Below are 24770 nucleotides of genomic sequence, written 5' to 3' on the forward strand. Positions count from 1 at the left end.
CCCCTTTTTGACTTTAGTTTCCTGTACGGCTGCACTAATAAAAACCTTTTAGCTTGTTAATTAATAAGCATCCAATTTGGTGGTATGACAGCTTTTGATCCACATTTTCGTTTTCCCTTTTTATTTCTAATTATATAGTCCATCAGTAAAACTGTAATTATTTATTTGATGCATTTTATTACACTGATGTAAATTTTAAAACCTTTTTAAGCAATTATGGTGATGTAAAACTATACACTGGCACAGATTCTGGTTGTCGCGAAGTTACCTTTCAATACTGTAAGGAATTTACCTGTTAATTACCAATAACTTTACAAAATCTTTTTATTGAATTATGTCATATTTGTTTTCTTCAGGTTATAAAGCTTATTGAACTAATTTTCAATGATTGATTCTGATTGTTTTATTTTTCTTGTAATAACATTGAGGAACTTCCACATTAAGAATATACTTAAACATTTAACATTGAGTTGATGCAAGCAATACAAGAACATTACATTTTAATTTGGTGATTCTGATTATCTTCAGCATATTTAAAATGGACTGAGTATTTTAATTTTGAAATCATGGTGGCAGTAGGAACCTATGATGTGCAGTCACTATAGTAGTGTCCATTGAGTTAATGCAGTTCTATCTAATATGGAGAATTAATTGTGTTGTCGTTCATCTTTGGTCACTTGAATACTAGTTCAAGGGCACCATTGAATTCATACATATAAGAAAGTGAAAATATGGAGCTTTCAAACAATGGGGAGGGAGAAGAGAGGGAGTTGTAATGTATAAACAGGAAGTGTAGAAACAAACCTAGCTGTGAACTGACTCTGGTCCAGCCGTCTTTCACTTGATCATTCTCGATACGGACATTGGACCACTGACTGACTACTTTCTATTGTTGGGCTGAGATATTAAATTATCTGTGCACTTAGATTTTTTTCCCATTTTCTCCATTATAGTGCAAATATATGTTAATACTCTGCTTTGTAACATATTAAAATTGTTTTTCTATCTTTAATTCCAGTTGGTGGTTAGTGACTCACAGTTTTGAATGCCCCATTATTGACCTTTCATTTTCATTAAAAACCTTTCATTTAATTTTTCTTTGAATTATAATAACATTAAACAGACAACATCATTATTTTCTCTCTCATTTTGATACATAATTAAGCTGTTTGGGATATTTTGTAGTTCTTATAATAGTTCCTCTCTAACATTCTTGGATGTTACTGCTCAATTAAACTGTTATCTTTTATTATTATTATTTCATTAACAAAGAGACAGTACAAAATAACATGTGTGCAACACAGCCTGACCTCATTTCATTTGGACTTCAAAGACAACGGTTCGGAGAATGTTCATTGTGTTTTTCTTGTTGATTTGGTAAATTCTAGATACTGCCAACACTAACTTCGGCTTTCAATTTACAGATATGAAGTTGCACTATGGGGACCTCACTGACAGCACATGCCTAGTAAAGATCATTAACGAAGTGAAGCCCACTGAAATCTATAACCTGGGTGCACAGAGCCATGTTAAAGTAAGTGATTTGAGCAGAATATTATATTGTCTTTTCGTTCATATCTGGAACATAAACTTAATGGGGCTTGCATGCATAATCTCAGTCTGAAAGATTCACAGGGCTAGACTTTCCACTTCTTCATATCATCCGTATATCGCCCAAAACGGCCTTTCATCGCCCATTTTGACAAAAAAATGGAAATTCAGGCTGGATCATCGCTGAAAAATTAACCCCCTGACTTTCGGCTCACATCGCCAAGCTGATCGCCGAGGTGATTGCCCGCACATCGCCCATTCTAACTTTCGGCATGTCGCCGGGCTGATCGCTCGCCGACAACATTGCCGGGGAATAGTTGCTTTTCCTGGGCTTTACTCACAGAACGCGGCACTCCGGACGCCATTTTGAATATTGGAGGAAAGGAAGAAGGCTGCAAAAACAAGAGTGCTCTAATAATTTGTGAGTTATAAGTGTATTTGACAGATATATCCAGTCAAATTTAAACTTCTTATTCATTATCATTATATTTTCATTTATTTTCGTAGAAAGGTCAGTTTAGCAGTAGAAAAGGCATTTATATAAAGTGAAAGAATGGGGGCTGCATCTTCTCTGCCATTACTTGTAAGTACAGAACTGCTGGCATCTGAGCTTGAGTTAAGTGAAGGGGTCAATCATAGAAGTCGCAGAGTAACACGTGGACGTATGAGGAGATCTTACAGCCGAAGAACTTGCAAGAAAAAGCAATCTTACCTGAACTTGTCTGATAACGCGTGCCTGCAGAGGTTGCGCTTCCAACAATGCATGCCACAAGGCATTGATGGCGACGATCTGCTGAATCATCTGCTCAAGCATCTGTTGTGACAAGGTCTCCATGAAGTCTAGAAACGCCTGGAGATGGTCGCGACTTATCGCGACGGTCTCCTTGCACGTTTGATCCAAGTCATCCAAGTGATCGGCTAGGTAGGCGTGTGCTCTACTCGCTGACTCAACCTCTGTGGGATCTGCGAGGGCACTAATGCTCGCCTTAGCGTCAACAGTTGCACGCATCTTGGTCCCGCTGCTTTTTCCGTCGAAGATGCCAACATAATGGCCACAGGTGATTCTACCACATGATGAGGGCTGCTAGGGGCATCTTCCTCCAAATCCTCTTCCTCCTCCTCCTCCTCCTCCTCCTCCCCACCTGTGGTGAGGACCACCTGTAACAGAACCATTGGTAATCTGCACATTTGTGCTGTGGGTGGTGTGGGCCCTGCAAAACACAATTGAGCTTATTGAGTTTATTATAGCAGAGGGGTACACATTGCAAAGAAGCATCACTACTACAATAAATGAGACCAGGCAACGTTACATAACAATGCATCATATGTTAGTCCATATGGTAGTACATCTATGCGGAATTGAGTAAAACAGAGTTGTGGAGGCAGGATTAGTCTGAGATATACAGATTGATTAAGAGGACCGTACATTTGTATATTGTCATGAAACGACGTTACATTACTTTAAAACTGCTTGACACATTACTCGTGTGACACATCAGTGGGCTCGGCAGATCCACAGGAGGTGGCCACTCGACTGTGGGTCCCCACCAGAGCCGCAGCACGCTCCTCCGTGTCACTCAGCGGTTGTAATGCAGCTGTGCCCCCTCCCGTGCGCCTCTGTTGGGCTCGGTTGTTCGATATCTTCCTCTGCAAAATTGGCAAAGTGCATGGCATAATTTGTATGGCATGTGTACTATCACATTACAAATGGGTATGATTTGGTGGCCATTACAGAAACGTGGTTGCAGGGTGGTCAAGACTGGGAATTAAACATACAGGGGTATCTGACAATTCGGTAAGATAGACAAGAAAGGAAAGGAGGTGGGATAGCTCTGTTATTAAAGGATGATAGGGCAGTTGTGAGAGACGATATTGTCTCTAATGAACAAAATGTTGAATCATTGTGGGTGGAGATTAGAGATAGTAAGGGGAAAAAGTCACTGGTGGGCATGGTTTTTTCGGCCCCCAAATAATAACTTCACGGTGGGTCGGGCAATAATCAAGGGAATAATGGAGGCATGTGAAAAAGGAATGGCAGTAATCATGGGGGATTTTAACCTACATATCGATTGGTCAAATCAAATCGCACGGGGTAGCCTTGAGGAGGAATTTATAAAATGCATACGGGATTGTTTCTCAGAACAGTATGTTACAGAACCTACAAGGGAGCAACCTATCTTAGATCTGGTCCTGTGTAATGAGACAGGAATAATAAATGATCTCCTGGTAAAAGATCCTCTCGGAATGAGTGATCACAGTATGGTTGAATTTGTAATACAGATTGAGGGTGAGGAAGTAGTGTCTCAAACGAGCGTACTTTGCTTAAACAAAGGGGACTACAGTGGGATGAGGGCAGAGTTGGCTAAAGTAGACTGGAAACACAGACTAAACGGTGGCACAATTGAGGAACAGTGGAGGACTTTTAAGGAGCTCTTTCATAGTGCTCAACAAAAATATATTCCAGTGAAAAAGAAGGGCGGTAAGAGAAGGGAAAACCAGCCGTGGATAACCAAGGAATTAAAGGAGAGTATCAAATAAAAACCAATGCGTATAAGGTGGCCAAGGTTAATGGGAAACTAGCAGATTGGGAAAATTTCAAACGACAGCAAAGAATGACTAAGAAAGTAATAAAGAAAGGAAAGATAGATTACGAAAGTAAACTTGCGCAAAACATAAAAACAGATAGTAAAAGCTTTTACCGATATATAAAACGGAAAAAAGTGACTAAAGTAAATGTTGGTCCCTTAGAAGATGTGAAGGGGGATTTAATAATGGGAAATGTGGAAATGGCTGAGACCTTAAACAATTATTTTGCTTCGGTCTTCGCAGTGGAAGACACAAAAACCATGCCAAAAATTGCTGGTCACGGGAATGTGAAAAGGGAGGACCTTGAGATAATCACTATCACTAGGGGGGTAGTGCTGGACAGGCTAATGGGACTCAAAGTAGACAAGTCCCCTGGTCCTGATGAAATGCATCCCAGGGCATTAAAAGAGATGGCTGAAGTTATAGCAGATGCATTCGTTATAATCTACCAAAATTCTCTGGACTCTGGGGAGGTACCAGCGGATTGGAAAGCAGCTAATGTAACGCCTCTGTTTAAAAAAGGGGGCAGACAAAAGGCAGGTAACTATAGGCCGGTTAGTTTAACATCTGTAGTGGGGAAAATGCTTGAAGCTATCATTAAGAAAGAAATAGCGAGCATCTAGATAGGAATAGTGCAATCAAGCAGACGCAGCATGGATTCATGAAGGGGAAATCATGTTTAACTAATTTACTGGAATTCTTTGAGGATATAACGAGCATGGTGGATAGAGGTGTACCGATGGATGTGGTGTATTTAGATTTCCAAAAGGCATTCGATAAGGTACCACACAAAAGGTTACTGAAGAAGATAAAGGTACGCGGAGTCAGAGGAAATGTATTAGCATGGATAGAGAATTGGCTGGCTAACAGAAAGCAGAGAGTCGGGATAAATGGGTCCTTTTCGGGTTGGAAATCGGTGGTTAGTGGTTTGCCACAGGGATCGGTGCTGGGACCACAACTGTTTACAATATACATAGATGACCTGGAAGAGGGGACAGAGTGTAGTGTAACAAAATTTGCAGATAACGCAAAGATTAGTGGGAAAGCGGGTTGTGTAGAGGACACCGAGAGGCTGCAAAGAGATTTAGATAGGTTAAGCGAATGGGCTAAGGTTTGGCAGATGGAATACAATGTCGGAAAATGTGAGGTCATCCACCTTGGAGGAAAAAAAACAGTAAAAGGGAATATTATTTGAATGGGGAGAAATTACACCATGCTGCGGTGCAGAGGGACCTGGGGGTCCTTGTGCATGAATCCCAAAAAGTTAGTTTGCAGGTGCAGCAGATAATCAGGAAGGCGAATGGAATGTTGGCCTTCATTGCGATTCAAAAACAGGGAGGTCCACTCGGCTGATTCCGGAGTTGAGAGGGTTACCTTATGATGATAGATTGAGTAGACTGGGTCTTTACTCGTTGGAGTTCAGAAGGATGAGGGGTGATCTTATAGAAACATTTAAAATAATGAAAGGGATAGACAAGATAGAGGCAGAGAGATTGTTTCCACTGGTCGGGGAGACTAGAACTAGGGGGCACAGCCTCAAAATACGGGGGAGCCAATTTAAAACTGAGTTGAGAAGGAATTTCTTCCAGAGGGTTGTGAATCTGTGGAATTCTCTGCCCAAGGAAGCAGTTGAGGTTAGCTCATTGAATGTATTCAAGTCATAGATAGATAGATTTGTAACCAATAGGGGAATTAAGGGAGCGGGCGGGTAAATGGAGCTGAGTCCACGACCAGATCAGCCATGATCTTGTTGAATGGCGGAGCAGGCTCGAGGGGCTAGATGGCCTACTCCTGTTCCTAATTCTTATGTTTTTATGTTCTATCATGGAAAGACATTTTAACAGTTATAACACGCACTGGGGATATGAGGTGATGATTGTTTTAGAGAGAGATATGTTTGTGTCAATCTCCATTGAGGTCTGCAATGTCAGGAGCTAATGTACAAAAGTGTCCCGCTGTACAAAATATATTTCAATTCAGGTGATTTAATATTAAAATTACAATAATATACAATAATATTCAAAATGTAAAATCTGTACTTACTTTTGCTGACGCGACCAGGCTGTTCCAGCGCTTGCGGCATTGGTCGGACCCCCTCGCCTCATTAGATGTCGCCGAGACGAGGTCCAAAATCTCAGCCCATATCTTTCTGTATGTCCGGGGTGGGGGTTTCCCACTGCCACCCCGGGTTAACTCGCCCCACCTTGCATATACCTCGTTTGCCGCAAATGAGAAGTGCTTGGCCCTTTTGCGAGCCGCCTCCACATCCGATGATGATGCTGCTGACATTTAGATAACTTTTATAATATTTTGAACGATTGAACTCACGTTTTCGACTACACTCTTTCAAATATTTTTATCACCTTTTCCTCTCTTAATCCTCTCCACTCTCAATCCTCTCCTCTCTCAATCCTCTCCTCTCTCAATCCTCTCCTCTCTCAATCCTCTCCTCTCTCAATCCTCTCCTCTCTCAATCCTCTCCTCTCTCAATCCTCTCCTCTCTCAATCCTCTCCTCTCTCAATCCTCTCCTCTCTCAATCCTCTCCTCTCTCAATCCTCTCCTCTCTCAATCCTCTCCTCTCTCAATCCTCTCCTCTCTCAATCCTCTCCTCTCTCAATCCTCTCCTCTCTCAATCCTCTCCTAATCTCCACTCAATCTTAATTCTCTCTCAATCCTCTCACAATCTTAATCCAAGCTCTCTTCTCCTCCTTGCTCTCTCTCTCTCTTTCTCTCTCTCTCCCACCACAATCGACCTTACTGCGCATGTGTGGATGACCTCTGACCTCCCGAAATGCGCGAAATGCTGTTGACCGGGGGGAAGAAAAATCGCGTGCGTAGAAGGCCATTGCTAGGGAAACTTTTGCCTTCCACATCGCTGGCCGTTCCTTGGGTGAGCGTCATATCGCTGACCTTTTGCATCGCCCATTTGACACTGCTGGCCTATCGCCGAGTGGAAAATCGCCATCCAAAAAATGGGTGACGCGCCAGCAATCGGTAAGACTGGGACATCAAACATCGCTGGAACAGCGCCCATTTTTTGGACGATCGACAGCAAAGTGGAAAGTCTAGCCCACTAATTTAGGAAAATTGGGCAACGGTCGAATTCTGCTGATGGGTAAATTTAAATTAATTGATGATAAAGACCCTGCAATATTGAAATGGTTTCAAATCTAAACAGTAAAAGTTAGCATACCACAGTGTAGTGACAAATATAGAACCAAGAGCAATGTTTTCGCAATACATTGCTTTTTTTCCTTTTCAAGATGTTTAACTCTGGTTTTTATAATCTATACAAGTATAACATGATGATTTGACATGATGTTTGGGCTGAACTTTGCTGACATTAATCTCTAGTTCCTCTGTATATAAAAGCCGAGATTGGCCTATTTTTCCTGAGGGGTAAATGTTTTCATAGGGCAAACATATCTGAGAAATAGCAATGATCTGACATCAAGGTAATTTTCTAGATCAGTATGTCGAGGAATCAGTTAGTGAGCAAGCTATTTTAGATCTAGTATTGCGCAACGAGAAAGGGTTAATGAATAACCTTGTAGCAAAGGAGTTTCTGGGGAAGAGTGATCATAATATGTAAATTTTATGTTGAGTTGAGAGTGATTTGGTGAAGTCCGAAACTAGGGTCTTAAATCTGAACAAAGCCAACTATATAGGTATGAGGGCGAGTTGGCTAAGGTTGATTGGGAAACTAGATTAAAACATATGACGGTAGGTAAACAATACCAAATATTTAAAGAATGAATTTATAATTTGCAACGAATATGAATTCCTCTAAGGAATAAAACCACCATGGGATTATTAGATTAAAGAAAGAGGTTTATAATTTTGCCAAAAAGAGTAGTAAGCCTGAGGATTGGGAGGATTTTAGAATTAAGCAAAGGATTACCAAGAAATTGATAAAGAAAGAAAAAAGAGAATGTGAGAGTAAACTAGCAAGATACATAAAGCAGATTGTAAAAGCTTCTATAGATATGTAAAATGGAAACGATTAGTGAACATAAACTGGGTCCTTTAGCGGCAGACACAGGAGAAATTATAATGGGGAATATGGAAAAGGCAGAGACGTTAAACAAATACTTTGTACCTGTCTTCATGGTAGAAGACACAAATAACATTCTGGAAACAGTGGGCAACCAAGGGTCCAGCAACATTTTTTTTTTAAATTTGTTCATGGGAAGTGGACGACGCTGGCAAGGCCAGCATTTATTGCTCATCCGTAATTGTCCTTGAGAAGGTGGTGGTGGTGAGCTGCTGACTTGAACCGCTGCAGTCCATGAGGTGAAGGTATTCCACAGTGGTGTTAAGGTGGGAGTTCCAGGATTTTGATTCAGCGACGATGAAGGAATGGTGATATGTTTCCACGTCAGGATGATGTGTGACTTGGAAGGGAATTTGGAGGTGATGGTGTTCCCATGAACCTGCTGCCCTTATCCTTCTAGGTCGTAGAAATCGTGGATTTGGGAGGTGTTGTTGAAGTCGTCTTGGCGAGTTGCTGCAGTGCATCTTGCAGATGCAACCACGGTGTGCTGATGGTAGAGGGAGGGAATGTTTAAGGTGATGCACGGGATGTCAATCAACCGGGCTGCTTTGACCGACATAGTATCGAGTTTCTTGAATGTTGTTGGAGCTGCACTCATCTAGCAAGGCAAGTGGAGAATATTCCATCACACTCCAGACTTGTGCCTTGTAGAGGGTGGAAAGGCTTTGGGGAGTCAGAAGATGAAGTACTCGCCGAATACCCACCCAATAATCTGCTCAGTATTTATGTGGCTGGTCTAGTTAAGTTTCTGGTCAATGGTGATCCCCAGGATGTAGAAACATAGAAACATAGAAAAATAGGTGCAGGAGTCGGCCATTCGAGCCTGCACTGCCATTCAATAAGATCATGGCTGATCATTCCTTCAGTACCCCTTTCCTGCTTTCTCTCCATACCCCTTGATCCCCTTAACCATAAGAGCCATATCTAACTCCCTCTTGAATATATCCAGTGAACTGGCATCAACAACTTTCTGCGGCAGGGAATTCCACAGGTTAACAACTCTCTGAGTAAAGAAGTTTCTCCTCATCTCAGTTCGAAATGGCCTACCCCATGTCCCCTGGTTCTGGACTTCCCCAACATCGGGAACATTCTTCCCGCATCTAACCTGTCCAGTCCCGTCAGAATCTCATATGTTTCTATGAGATCCCCTCTCATCCTTCTAAACTCCAGTGAATAAAGGCCCAGTTGATCCAGTCTCTCCTCATATGACAGCCCAGCCATCCCTGGAATCAGTCTGGTGAACCTTCGCTGCACTCCCTCAATAGCAAGAACGTCCTTCCTCAGACTAGGAGACCAAAACTGAACACAATATTCCAGATGAGGCCTCACAAAGGCCCTGTACAACTGCAGTAAGACCTCCCTGCTTCTATATTCAAATCCCCTAGCTATGAAGGCCAACATTCCATTTGCCGCCTTCACCGCCTGCTGTACCTGCGTGCCCACTTTCAGTGACTGATGAACCATGGCACCCAGGTCTCGTTGCACCTCCCCTTTTCCTAGTCTGCCACCATTCAGATAATATTCTGCCTTCGTGTTTTTGCCCCCAAAATGGATAACCTCACATTTATCCACATTATACTTCATCTGCCATGCATTTGCCCACTCACCTAACCAAGTCACTCTGCAGCCTCTTGGCATCCTCCTCACAGCTCACACCGCCACCCAGTTTAGTGTCATCTGCAAACTTGGAGATATTGCACTCTATCCCTTCATCCAAATCGTTAATGTATATTGTAAAGAGCTGGGGTCCCAGCACTGAGCCCTGTGGCACTCCACTAGTCACTGCTTGCCATTCTGAAAAGGACCCGTTTATCCCGACTCTGCTTCCAGTCTGCCAACCAGTTCCCTATCCACGTCAGTATATTACCCCCAATACCATGTGCTTTGACCTTACACAACAATCTCTTGTGCGGTACCTTGTCAAAAGCCTTCTGAAAGTCCAAATACACCACATCCACTGGTTCTCCCTTGTCCACTCTGCTGGTTACATCCTCAAAAAATTCCAGAAGATTCATCAAGCATGATTTCCCTTTCATAAATCCATGCTGATCCGATCCTGTCACCGCTTTCCAAATGCGCTGCTATTTCGTCCTTCATGATCGATTCCAACATTTTCCCCACTACTGATGTCAAGCTAACCGGCCTATAATTACCTGTTTTCTCTCTCCCTCCTTTTTTAAAAAGTGGTGTTACATTAGCTCCCCTCCAGTACATGGGAGCTGATCCAGAGTTGATAGACTGTTGGAAAATGATCGCCAATGCATCCACTATTTCTAGGGCCACTTCCTTGAGCACTCTGGGATGCAGACTATCAGGCCCCGGGGATTTATCGGCCTTCAATCCCATCAATTTCCCTAACACAATTTCCTGCCTAATAAGGATATCCTTCAGTTCCTCCTTCTCACTAGACCCACTGTCCCCTAGTACCTTTGGAAGGTTATTTGTATCTTCCTTCGTAAAGACAGAACCAAAGTATTTGTTCAGTTGGTCTGCCATTTCTTTGTTCCCCATTATAATTTCACCTGAATCCGACTGCAAGGGACCTACATTTGTCTTCACTAATTCTTTTCTCTTCACATATTTATAGAAGCTTTTGCAGTCAGTTTTTATATTCCCTGCAAGCTTCCGCTCGTACTCTATTTTCCCCCTCTTAATTAAACCCTTAGTCCTCCTCTGTTGAATTCTAAATTTCTCCCAGTCCTCAGGTTTGTTGCTTTTTCTAGCCAATTTATATGCCTCTTCCTTGGCTTTAACACGATCCTTAATTTCCTTCGTTAGCCACGGTTGAGCCACCTTTCTCATTTTATTTTTACTCCAGACAGGGATGTACATTTGCTGAAGTTCATCCATGTAATCTTTAAATGTTTGCCATTGCTTATCCACCGTCAACCCTTTTAGTATCATTTGCCAGTCTATTCTAGCCAATTCACGCCTCATAAGAACATAAGAATTAGGAACAGGAGTAGGCCATCTAGCCCCTCGAGCCTGCTCCGCCATTCAACAAGATCATGGCTGATCTGGCCGTGGACTCAGCTCCACTTACCCGCCTGTTCCCCATAACCCTTAATTCCCTTATTGGTTAAAAATCTATCCATCTGTGATTTGAATATATTCAATGAACTAGCCTCAACTGCTTCCTTGGGCAGAGAATTCCACAGATTCACAACCCTCTGGGAGAAGAAATTCCTTCTCAACTCGGTTTTAAATTGGCTCCCCCGTATTTTGAGGCTGTGCCCCCTCGTTCTAGTCTCCCAACCAGTGGAAAAACCTCTCTGCCTCTATCTTGTCTATCCCTTTCATTATTTTAAATGTTTCTATAAGATCACCCCTCATCCTTCTGAACTCCAACGAGTGAAGACCCAGTCTACTCAATCTGTCATCATAAGGTAACCCCCTCATCTCCGGTATCAGCTGAGTGAATCGTCTCTGTACCCCCTCCAAAGCTAGTATATCTTTCCTTAAGTAAGGTGACCAAAACTGCACACAGTACTCCAGGTGCGGCCTCACCAATACCCTGTACAGTTGCAGCAGGACCTCCCTGCTTTTGTACTCCATCCCTCTCGCAATGAAGGCCAACATTCTATTCGCCGTCCTGATTACCTGCTGCACCTGCAAACTAACTTTTTGGGATTCATGCAAAAAAAAAAAAAGCCTTGTAAATGTCTGGTGTGTCACCCAGGTCGGGTGGCACGGTTTAATGTTTTATGTTTTGCAGATAAACTCCAAAAAGAGTTTCATGCACAAGGACCCCCAGGTCCCTCTGCACCACAACATGTTGTAATTTCTCCCCATTCAAATAATATTCCCTTTTACTGTTTTTTTTTTCCAAAGTGGATGACCTCACATTTTCCAACATTGTATTCCATCTGCCAAACCTTAACCCATTCGCTTAACCTATCTAAATCTCTTTGCAGCCTTTCTGTGTCCTCTACACAAACCCGCTTTCCCACCAATCTTTGTGTCATCTGCAAATTTTGTTACAGTACACTCTGTCCCCTCTTCCAGGTCATCTATGTATATTGTAAACAGTTGTGGTCCCAGCACCGATCCCTGTGGCACACCACTAACCACCGATTTCCAACCCGAAAAGGACCCATTTATCCCGACTCTCTGCTTTCTGTTAGCCAGCCAATTCTCGATCTATGCTAATACATTTCCTCTGACTCCGCGTACCTTTATCTTCTTCAGTAACCTTTTGTGTGGCACCTTATCGAATGCCTTTTGGAAATCTAAATACACCACATCCATCAGTACACCTCTATCCACCATGCTCGTTATATCCTCAAAGAATTCCAGTAAATTAGTTAAACATGATTTCCCCTTCATGAATTCATGTTGCGTCTGCTTGATTGCACTATTCCTACCTAGATGTCCCGCTATTTCTTCCTTAATGATAGCTTCAAGCATTTTCCCAATTACAGATGTTAAACTAACCGGCCTATTGTTACCTGCCTTTTGTCAGCCCCCTTTTTTAAACAGAGGCGTTACATTAGCTGCTTTCCAATCCGCTGGTACCTCCCCAGAGTCCAGAGAATTTTGGTAGATTATAACGAATGCATCTGCTATAAGTTCTGCCATCTCTTTTAATATCCTTTGATGCATTTCATCAGGACCAGGGGACTTGTCTACCTTGAGTCCCATTAGCCTGTCCAGCACTACCCCCCTCGTGATAGTGATTATCTCAAGATCCTCCCTTCCCACATTCCCGTGACCAGCAATTTTTGGCATGGTTTTTGTGTCTTCCACTGTGAAGACCGAAGCAAAATAATTGTTTAATATCTCAGCCATTTCCACATTTCCCATTATTAAATCCCCCTTCTCATCTTCTAAGAGACCAACATTTACTTTAGTCACTCATTTCCGTTTTATATGTCGGTAAAAGCTTTTACTATCTGTTATTATGTTTTGCGCAAGTTTACTTTCGTAATCTATCTTTCCTTTCTTTATTGCTTTCTTCGTCATTCTTTGCTGTCGTTTGAAATTTTCCCAATCTTCTAGTCTCCCACACTAACCTTGGCCACCTTATAAGCATTGTTTTTAATTTGATACTCTCCTTTATTTCCTTGGTTATCCACGGCTGGTTATCCCTTCTCTTACCACCCTTCTTTTTCACTGGAATATATTTTTGTTGAGCACTATGAAAGAGCTCCTTAAAAGTCCTCCACTGTTCCTCAATTGTGCCACTGTTTAGTCTGTGTTTCCAGTCTACTTTAGCCAACTCTGCCCACATCCCACTGTAGTCCCCTTTGTTTAAACATAGTATGCTCGTTTGAGACAGCACTTCCTCACCCTCAATCTGTATTACAAATTCAACCACACTGTGTTCACTCATTCCGAGAGGATCTTTTACTAGGAGATCGTTTATTATTCCTGTCTCATTACACAGGACCAGATCTAAGATAGCTTGCTCCCTTGTAGGTTCTGTAACATACTGTTCTAAGAAACAATCCCGTATGCATTTTATAAATTCCATCGAAGTTACCTTTCCTTAAGTTCAGGACCCTAGTTTCTGAATTAACTGTGTCACTCTCCATCCTAATAAGGAATTCTACCATATTATGGTCATTTTTCACCAAGGGGCCTCGCACAACAAGATTGCTAATTAGTCCCTTCTCATTGCACAATACCCAGTCTGGGATGGCCAGCTCCCTTGTTGGTTCCTCGTCATATTGGTCTAGAAAACCATCCCTAATACACTCCAGGAAATCCTCCTCCACCGCATTGCTACCAGTTAGGTTAGCCCAATCAATGTGTAGATTAAAGTTACCCATGATTACTGCTGTACCTTTTTGCACACATCCCTTATTTCTTGCTTGATGCTGTCCCCAACCTCACTATTACTATTTGGTGGTCTATACACAACACTCACTAGCGTTTTCAGCCGTTTGGTATTCCGCAGCTCCACCCATACCGATTCCACATCATCCAGGCTAATGTACTTCCTTACAATTGCATTGATTTAATCTTTAACCAGCAATGCCACCCCGCCTCCTTTTCCTTTCTGTCTATCCTTCCTAAATGCTGAATACTCTTGGATGTTGAGTTCCCAACCTTGGTCCCCCTGGAGCCATGTCTCCGTGATGCCAATCACATCGTATCCATTAACTGCAATTTGTGCAGTTAATTCATCCACCTTATTCCGCACACACCTCGCATTGAGGCTTGTTTTTTTTAACACACTTTGCCCCTTTAGAATTTTGCTGTAATGTGGCCCTTTTTGTTTTTTGCCTTGGGTTTCTCTGCCCTCCACTTTTACTATTCTCCTTTCTATATTTTGCTTCTGCCCCCATTCTATTTCCCTCTGTCTCCCTGCATAGGTTCCCATCCCCCTGCCATATTAGTTTAACTCCTCCCTAACAGCACTAGCAAACACTCCCCCTAGGATATTGGTTCCGGTCCTGCCCAGGTGCAGACCGTCCGGTTTGTACTGGTCCCACCTCCCCCAGAACCATTTCCAATGTCCCAGAAATTGGAATCGCTCGCTTCTGCCCCACTCCTCAAGCTGATGGGGATTCAGCGATGGTAATGCCATTGAATGCCAAGGGGAATAGAGTCATCATGGATTTATGAAAGGGAAATTGTCTTTGATTAATCTAATAGAGTTTTTTGAGTTGTAACTAGAAGGGTAGATGAGGACAAGTCAGTGGATGATGTTTATTTGGATTTTCAAAGAGCATTCAATAAGGTTCCAGACAAGAAATTATTACACAAAATTAGGGCTCATGGGAATGGAGGTGATGTATTAGCATAGATTAAGGTTATTGGTTATCAGACAGAAAACAGAGAGTAGGAATAAACCGGTCATCATTTTCAGGTTGACAAGCTGTAACTACTTGGGTACTGTCAGGATCAGTGCTTGGGCTTCAGCTATTCACAATCTACAGCAATGACTTAGATTATGGGACCGATTGTAATGTATCCAATTTTCCTGACTATATAAAGTTAGGTAGGAAAATAAGTTGTGAGGATGATGCAGAGAGGCTGCAAAGGAATATAGACAGGTGAAGTGGGTGGGCAAGAACATTGCAGATGTATTATAATATGAAGAAGTGTGAAGTTAGCCTCTTTGGTAGGAAAAATAGAGAGGCGTAATATTTTTTAAATGGAGAGTCAGGGAAATGTTGGTGTTCAGAGAGACCTGGCCGTCCTTGTACACGAATTACAGAAAGTTAGCATGCAGGTACAGCAAGCAATTAGAAAAGCAAATGGTATGTTAGGCTTTATTACAAAGGCATTGGAGTACACGAATAAAAAAAAATCTTACTTCAATTATATAAGTCCTTGCTAAGACCACACCTGGAGGACCGTGTACACTTTTTAGGGCCAAGTTTCCACAGGAGTTGCTCCTATTTTTTTTGGAGCAACTAGTTTTTTTTGAAGTAGCTTAAAATTTACAATTCTCCACATTTAGTTTACTCCAGTTTCAGTGAGTTAGTTCAGTTTCTTTTTAGTTCAGTTTTTTTTCCAAAAGGAGTCGTTACCAGCCACTTACGCCTGTTTTGGCCATTTAAACAAGTTTAGACAGCCAATAGTTACTTCAGACTAACTTAGGCCAGTGTATGTGTCCACTTTTGTACGCTCAAGAAAACCTTGCAGACACTTTAGAAATCAGGCGCAAGTAGCCAGAGATGGTGGGGGGGGGGGGAAGGGAAGTTGGAGAATTTTCCAAAGCACTAAACACCTTCACAACAACATTAAAGAAGCGTAAGTACATTTAAAGCACTGAGAATTAAACAAAGCAGTACATTTAAAGCACCAAGCACTAAACAAAAGTAAGCATTCACTAACAAATAAAAAAATACAAGGAAAGCACCAAGATATACAAAGCACAAAAAATAATCAGCAATTAATTAACAAATAAAAAATAGAAGGAACCCTGCACCTAAAGCACCACGCCCAAAGTAATAAGCAATCAATCAATCAATAACAAATAAAAAAAAATGTAAGTCCTACCTTTATGTGAAGTGAAGGCAGCGGGCCACCATTGAGGTAGAGGGGATGGGGGGGAGGGGCAAGGGAAGAGAGGAGGAGAGGGGGGAAGGGAGAGAAGAGAGGGGGAGAGGGAAGGGAGAGAAGAGAAGGGGAGAGGGAAGGGAGAGAAGAGAGGGGGAGAGGGAAGGGAGAGAAGAGAGGGGGAGAGGGAAGGGAGAGAAGAGAGGGGGAGAGGGAAGGGAGAGAAGAGAGGGGGAGAGGGAAGGGAGAGAAGAGAGGGGGAGAGGGAAGGGAGAGAAGAGAGGGGGAGAAGGAAGGGAGAGAAGAGAGGAGGAGAGGGAAGGGAAGGGAGAGAAGAGAGGAGGAGAGGGAAGGGAAGGGAGAGAAGAAAGGAGGAGAGGGAAGGGAAGGGAGAGAAGAGAGGAGGAGAGGGAAGGGAAGGGAGAGAAGAGAGGAGGAGAGGGAAGGAAGGGAGAGAAGAGAGGAGAGGGAAGGGAAGGGAGAGAAGAGAGGAGGAGAGGAAGGGAAGGGAGAGAAGAGAGGAGGAGAGGGAAGGGAAGGGAGAGAAGAGAGGAGGAGAGGGAAGGGAAGGGAGAGAAGAGAGGAGGAGAGGGAAGGGAAGGGAGAGAAGAGAGGAGGAGAGGGAAGGAAGAGAGAGAGGAGGAGAGGAAGGGAGGGAGAGGGAAGGAATACGAGCCTACCCAGGTCCCATCCGACTCACGTCTTGCCCCCAATCTCTCTGCTTTCCTGCTAACGCACCCACCCCTTCCCTCCCCCGAACATCTCCGAGACAGTCCCAAGGAACACTCGATGGCCTCAGTCGTCTTCCTTCTTGATGGTCACTTTTGCCAGCTCCTTCTCCCTTTCTTGTTCGGCTTTCTGTTCCCGGGATCTCCTGTCTCCGATGACTGACATTGCCGTCTGTTCCCTTGCAGGTCGCGGCGGGGAGCCCATTTGACAAGGGCTAGGGGCGGCGTGCTTCGGGCCCCTCCCACACAGCCTGCAGCACACGCACACAGAATCTGAGGGCGAGCAGCTACTGCGTGCGTGTGCAGAGGTCCCGGCACTGTTTTCAGCGCCGGGATCTGGCTCCGCTCCCCGTTGGTTCTGCTGCGCTCCGCCAAGTCCGAAGGAGGCCTGATGAGCATGGAGAATACCACGGTAAGGATTAGGTGCGCTTTTTGTTCCAGAAAGTTGGCAGACTTCACGGAGGTGCCCCGTTCTAAGGGTCGGTGGAAACTTGGCCCCAAAGTCTCCTTAGCTAAGGAAGGATATATTTGCCTTAGAGGGAGTGCAACAAAGGTTTACTAGACTGATTCCTGGGCTAAGGGATTGTTCTTTCAGTTGAGATTGAGTAGACTAGACCTATATTCCCTCGAGTTAGAAGAATGAGAGGTAAAGAGCTTGACAGGGTAGATGCTGGGAGGCTGTTTTCCCTGGTTGGAGAGTCGAGAACTAGGGGTCACAGTCTCAGAATAAGGGATGGCCATTTAGGACTCAGATGAGAAATTTCTTCACTCAAAGGGTTTTAAATCTTTGGAATGATGCTAAGGGAACCAAAGGGATATGGGAATAGTGTGGGAAGGAGGTGTTGATGTAGAAGAACAGCCATGATCTTATTGAATGGCGGAGCAAGTCCGAAGGTCCAAATGGCCTACTCCTGCTCATATGTTTTCTGTTCTTATCTGCTCTTTTCTCAGATCCATCTTCTCCTGAAAAAAGTAATTTGAGAGAAATGATTTTGATCATTGTTGACAAGTAGATTGAAGAATATCAAATGTTGAATATCCTGAGATCCAAAAACAACAATTTTAGTTGATAGCTTCAATATTCTTGGAATACACCATGCTATTTTTTAAGAATTATAAATTGTTGCTTTTGAATGACATTTATTAGAGCTTAGTGGGCTACAGGGTGTATTAATGCAGTTGCAAATTAAAACAGAAGAATTTGGCTAGGTGCGATAATAATAGGTGATGATTGTTGCATTATGAGACTGCAGGAGTGATTTGAGGGTGGCATAATAACAGAGGGATATTTTGGGTTTGACGTGAGTCAGGAGAGGATGCTTTGAAAGTGTAACAACTCCAACAGAACAGTGGCAATTCTTCAGATGAAAATAGAGTACAAAGAATTCCTGATTCTGTATAAATTGTACTTTGTGCGAAATAAAGGGCCCAAGTTTCAAGCCGCGCCTAGAACGGCGCAGTCCCGACCTGGTCGCCCGTTTTTCGTGCCACAAAGTGCGCCTAAAAAAATCCTCCGTATTCTCCACCTCCCTGCAGGTCCTCTGGCCCTCGGCGCAGCGCAGCAGGAGCTGTAGGGGGCGGAGCCAGGTCCCTGCGCTGAAAACAGTGCCGGGACCTCTGCACATGCGCTACAGTGGGCGCGCAAGTGCAGTAGCTCCAGGCGCCCGAACTGTGTGGGAAGGGCCCGAAGCACGCAGCCCCTAGCCCTGGCCGAATGGCCTCACTGGGGCTGCGTGAATAAGGCTCCTCCCACGGCCAGCTCCTGCTTCTCCCGACCCGACTCGACTCCCGCTTCCCGCCTCCGGACCGGACCCGACAACCGCTCCCCCCGCCCCCGGACTGGACCCGACCCGACTGCCGCTCCCCCCCCCCCCCCCCCCCCCACCCCCTGACTGGATCCGACCTGATCTCCCTCTCCCTCCCTCCCTCCCCTCCTCCCTCCCCCCGACCCGAACCGAACTCCCTCCCACCCCCCCCGACCCGACCCAACGCCACCTACCTGTAAATCTGGTGCTGGGGACGGGCCTGCCCGAAGTCTCGGGCCCAGCCTGTTCAGCCTCCCTCCCCCTTCTCCTCCCCCCCAATCTCCTTCTCCCCCCCCCCCCAATCTCCTTCTCCCCCCCCCAATCTCCTTCTCCCCCCCCCCCCCGATCTCCTTCTCCCCCACCCCATCTCCTTCTCCCCCCCATCTCCTTCTCCTTCCCCCCCCCATCTCCTTCTCCCCCCCATCTCCTTCTTCCCCCCCCATCTCCTTCTTCCCCCCATCTCCTTCTCCCCCCCCCCCTCTCCTTCTCACCCCCCCATCTCCTTCTCACCCCCCCCATCTCCTTCTCACCCCCCCCATCTCCTTCTCACCCCCCCCATCTCCTTCTCTTCCCTCCCCCCCCATCTCCTTCTCTTCCCCCCCCCCCCCCATCTCCTTCTCTTCCCCCCCCCCCCATCTCCTTCTCTTCCCCCCCCCCATCTCCTTCTCTTCCCCCCCCCCATCTCCTTCTCTTCCCCCCCCCCCATCTCCTTCTTCTCCCCCCCCCATCTCCTTCTCTTCCCCCCCATCCCTTCTCTTCCCCCCCCCATCTCTTCCCTTCCCCCCATCTCCTTCTCTTCCCCCCCCCCATCTCCTTCTCTTCCCCCCCCATCTCCTTCTCTTCCCCCCCCCATCTCCTTCTCTTCCCCCCCCATCTCCTTCTCTTCCCCCCCCCATCTCCTTCTCTTCCCCCCATCTCCTTCTCTTCCCCCCCATCTCCTTCTCTTCCCCCCCCATCTCCTTCTCTCCCCCCATCTCCTTCTCCCCCCCCCCATCTCCTTCTCCCCCCCCCATCTCCTTCTCCCCCCCCCCATCTCCTTCTCCCCCCCCCCCATCTCCTTCTCCCCCCCCATCTCCTTCTCCCCCCCCCATCTCCTTCTCCCCCCCCCATCTCCTTCTCCCCCCCCCCCATCTCCTTCTCCCCCCCATCTCCTTCTCCCCCATCCCTCCCCTTCTCCCCCATCCCTCCCCTTCTCCCCCATCCCTCCCCCCTTCTCCCCCATCCCTCCCCCTTCTCCCCCATCCCTCCCCCTTCTCCCCAATCCCTCCCCCTTCTCCCCATCCCTCCCCTTCTCCCCATCCCTCCCCCTTCTCCCCCATCCCTCCCCCTTCTCCCCCATCCCTCCCCCTTCTCCCCCATCCCTCCCCCTTCTCCCCCATCCCTCCCCCTTCTCCCCCATCCCTCCCCCTTCTCCCCCATCCCTCCCCCTTCTCCCCCATCCCTCCCCCTTCTCCCCCATCCCTCCCCCTTCTCCCCATCCCTCCCCCTTCTCCCCCATCCCTCCCCCTTCTCCCCATCCCTCCCCCTTCTCCCCCATCCCTCCCCCTTCTCCCCCATCCCTCCCCCTTCTCCCCCATCCCTCCCCCTTCTCCCCCATCCCTCCCCTTCTCCCCCATCCCTCCCCCTTCTCCCCCATCCCTCCCCCTTCTCCCCCATCCCTCCCCCTTCTCCCCCATCCCTCCCCCTTCTCCCCCATCCCTCCCCCTTCTCCCCCATCCCTCCCCCTTCTCCCCCATCCCTCCCCCTTCTCCCCCATCCCTCCCCCTTCTCCCCCATCCCTCCCCCTTCTCCCCCATCCCTCCCCCTTCTCCCCCATCCCTCCCCCTTCTCCCCCATCCCTCCCCCTTCTCCCCCATCCCTCCCCCTTCTCCCCATCCCTCCCCCTTCTCCCCATCCCTCCCCCTTCTCCCCCATCCCTCCCCCTTCTCCCCCATCCCTCCCCCTTCCCCCCCATCCCTCCCCCTTCCCCCCCATCCCTCCCCCTTCCCCCCCATCCCTCCCCCTTCCCCCCCATCCCTCCCCCTTCCCTCACTGTCAGAAACACAGACACTGACAGACAGAGGATGAGAGACACACAGACAGAGAGATAGAGACACTGTCAGAGACACACTGAGGGGGGAATCCCAGCACGCTGTTGGAGGGCTCCCTGTGCTGCAGTCAGTAAGTAGAAAATGTTTTATTTATTGATTTAAAAAAAAAATTATTTCTTATTAATTTTTTTTGATTGATTTATTGGTTGATTTATTGATGTATTTATCATTTATTATTGATGATGGCTCTTTATTTGTAAAACTGGTGTTTAATGTTTGTAAACTTCCCTTTAAACACCCTCCCCCCACCATTCCCTACGCCTGATTTGTAACCTACGTCTGATTTTCTAAAGTGTAGACAAGGTTTATTCGAGCGTTCAAAAATCTTCACTTACTCCATTGTAAGTTAGTTTGGAGTAAGTTTTCATTCACAAAACTTTGAAAACAGGCGTAAGTGGCCGGACACGCCCCCTTTTGGAAAAAAAATTCTGTTCCAAAGTGAAACTGTTCTAACTGACTAGAACTGGAGCAAACTAAATGACGAGAATTCCGATTTCTAAGATACTCCGTTCTACACCAGTTGCTCCTAAAAATCAGGAGCAAATCATGTGGAAACTTGGGGCCAAAAAGTTTGGAACCAAATTTCCATGTTGTTAATTTAGGCTGAAGTGCGGACCTGATCGACATTTAAACCCTGCCCTTCTCAGCGAACAAAATTATGTCACTCTCTGGCACAATGAGAGATGGAATGCAGTGCTATAGAATGCTAATCCTTCTATAGTGGACTGACGAGAAAATCTATAGGAAATCAAAGGAACAGGAAGAAGAACATTAAGCCTGTTCCTTGTACAGACCAGCTATCATGGACTGTACCCACATTTTTAATCTTCTGAGGAAAAACTGTACATAGTTAATCTTTCTCAGCCTTCTTCAAAGATTAGAAAATGTTGGAAATCTCAGCGGATCAGGCAGCATCTGTGGAGAGAAAGCTGAGTTTCGGGTCGATGACCCTTCATCAGAACTAGAGAATGTTCAGAAAGAATATATTCTTAATGTACTGAAAGGGGGAGGGGAAGAAAGAACAAAAGGGAAGGTCAGTGATTGGGTGGAAGACGGGAGAGATTCGAGAGACAAAATGGATGATGGTCCAAATTGAAATGTAATGCCAGAAGTTAGAAAAACATTAGTCAAGATAGGGTGTCTATAGCAGGATAATGACTAGCAGCTATTAGAGATGAGGAGAAAAAAAGAAATGGGCTTGGGTCACTCCTTCCAGGTGAAACAGCTATTTACTTGTACTTCTTTCAATTTAGTATACTGTATTCACTGCTCACGATGTGGTCTCCTCTACATTGGGAAGACAAGTGTAGATTGGATGACCACTTTGCAGAGCACCTCCATTCAGTCTGCAAGTGTGACTCTGAGCTTCCGGTCGCCTGTCACTTTAATTCTCCACTCCACTCCCACACTGACCTCTCTGTCCTCGGTCTCCTACACTGTTCCAACGAAGCTCAACGCAAGCTCGAGGAACAGCACCTCATCTTTCGTTTAGGCACTTTACAGCCTTCTGGACTCAACATCGAGTTCAACAATTTCAGAGCGTAACCGCTGCCAATCTTTTGCTCCCTTTCTCCTCCGTCCCCCTCCCCCCGAGCCTGTTTCTTTTTTTCTCCTTGTCTCTAATGGCAGCTAGTAATTATCCCACCATTCACACCCTATCTTGACTAATGTTTTTCTAACTCCTTGGCATTACCATTTCACTTTGGCCCATCATCCCTTGTGTCTCTCTAATCTCTCCTGCCTTCCACCCTATCACAGAACTTCCCTTTTTGTTCTTCTCCTCTCCCTTTCAGTGCTCCTTAAGAATGTGTTCTTTTCGGACACTCTCCAGTTCTGACAAAGGGTCATCGACTTGAAACATTAACTCTGCTTTCTCGCCATAGATGCTGCCTGACCCACATTTTCTGTTTTTATTCCAGATTCCAGCATCCGCAAAATTTTGCTTTTGTTTTCCTCAAAGATCAATTGTGCAAAACCTCAAAAACTTATCTAACCTTATATCCTACATTATTTATTCTTGCCACATTATCTTCATTGGCATGATATTTCCATGGTCCCAGCGACTTATTTGGGCCTTCAGTTCCATTTCGAACCTCACATTCAACCAGCTCTTTATCAAAACAAATTTTTTGATACTCCTTTTACTGGTGATCTTTTGTATATAATCACAATTGTACGTGGAAAGTTATCCTTCGAATCTCAAGCCTAGCTTGAGCCTAATCCATTTTATGATCAAGGCCTCCAGTTCCATGTTGACAGGCAAAGTTAAATATCTTTTATGAATATTAAATGTCTTGTTTGCTTCTATACCATCGTTTCCTCTCAGCATCTTACACATTAGGATTGTGCTTCAACAGTTCTGTTCTGTTATTTTCTCTTTGTAAGTTAGAGTCTTAAGTACTAGGTGGAACCTACATCCATCATTTTAGCGAAGATACACAGGCTTCCACTTGGCGTACACATACAGCCCCTCAACATTAGGTTCAAGCCATATTCCTTTTTTCTTGAATATCACAATAACACGTGCAGTCCTCTTGCCCTTAGGTACAACTTGTATATTTAAGAAATTCCTAAAATGTTAACCAGAGACTCTCTTATTACCTTAAAATCAGGTAAGTGGTGCGAGGATGCCTGGAGGTGTTCGTGGTCAGGAGGAGGGAATTCTTGGGTAAAGGAGGCCCAAGGTTTCCTTGTGGGGCCTGAAGGAGCATTTCTGCATCACCCAGCCCACAAGGAAACCAAAAAGGTTTAATTTACTAGCTTTTCTGGAGCTCTTCTGATGCTGTGGATGCTTGCCACCAGGTTTGGCTGATATTCAGTGCGACTTGCATAATCCTTCCAAGCCCAAGGGCACTGAGGCTAATTGTAGCACTACTGCCACATTAATAAACTGTTAAGAATTCTAGCACTGCAGAGCTCTCGGGTAAGTGAAGGATTGTGGTGGTGGGCAAAGGGATAGGAAAGAACTCTGGGATGTGGGGGGAGAGAGAGAGAGAGAGAGAGAGATGTCTGGAAGCCTGCTGGTCGGTGGATGGGGGGGGGGGGCGGTGGAAGGGAAGATCGATGGTCAAGGAGCCTGGAAGTCGAGGCCAGGGGAGGTAGGTTGGGGCATGGAGCCAGGGAGAGAGATCAGGGGCTGGAGGTTGGGAATCTCGGAGCTGAAAGTGGCGATGATCGGGATGATGCGTTACAGGTAAGTAACTTACCTTTTTTTTTTGCAGGTGATCTTGAGGCTGGATTTCCCCAAGTGTAGCCGATGCTAGCACTGGCTGTCTTAGGACAACCCATGTTGCAGTGAGGACCAGAAGCAGGCGTTGGGTCCCTTATTTACATATGCAAAGGATATGATGCTTGCTTCATATGTGGGTAAAGGACCACTCTTGTTTGTCCTTACCTAAGTTGACGGCCGTGCTTCCTCCCTGCCATTTTGACGCCTAAGGAGGCCGCATGTTGCCTTAAAAATGGGGCTCTGCAAACTCATTTCTAGGCCCTGGAGTCTACAACATATGATGAAATTAGTAAACACTTAGAGAAGCATGGATTTGGAAAGGGCTTGTTGTGAAGGGATAATAAGCATGGATTTGTAAAGGACATTGTTGTGATTGACAGATTTAATCATTTAAAGAAATCAAAGTTTATAGATAAAAAGAAATGTGGTGGATGTATCAGAAAACTTTTTTTTAAATTGTTCATGGGATGTGGACATCACTGGCAAGGCTGGCATTTATTGCCCATCCCTAATTGTCCTTAGGAACCGCAGTGGCTGGTTAAGAGTCAACCACATTGTTGTGGATCTGGAGTCATATATAGGCTAGACCAGGTAAGGATGGCGGATTTCCTTCCCTAAAGGACAATAGTGAACCAGATGGGTTTTTACGACAATCTGGTAGTTTCATGGGGGTCAAGTTTCGGCCTGAGTTGCTCCAATTTTTTTGGAGCAACTGGTTTAGAATGGAGTATCTTAGAAATTGCAATTCTTGGCATTTAGTTTGCTCCAGTTCT

General features: G+C 45.4%; 1 protein-coding gene across 1 annotated transcript in view; it reads left to right on the plus strand.

Annotated features, from left to right (window-relative positions):
- Positions 1–24770, plus strand: part of gmds (GDP-mannose 4,6-dehydratase) — a 785829-nt gene that overhangs the window by 101776 nt on the left and 659283 nt on the right. Inside the window, exon 4 of the mRNA XM_070879821.1 lies at positions 1425–1534. Coding sequence (XP_070735922.1) covers positions 1425–1534 — 110 coding nt within the window. The remainder of the gene's footprint in view (positions 1–1424; positions 1535–24770) is intronic.

The sequence above is a fragment of the Pristiophorus japonicus genome, chromosome 5 (genome assembly GCF_044704955.1).
Source record: "Pristiophorus japonicus isolate sPriJap1 chromosome 5, sPriJap1.hap1, whole genome shotgun sequence".
NCBI lineage: Eukaryota > Metazoa > Chordata > Chondrichthyes > Pristiophoridae > Pristiophorus > Pristiophorus japonicus.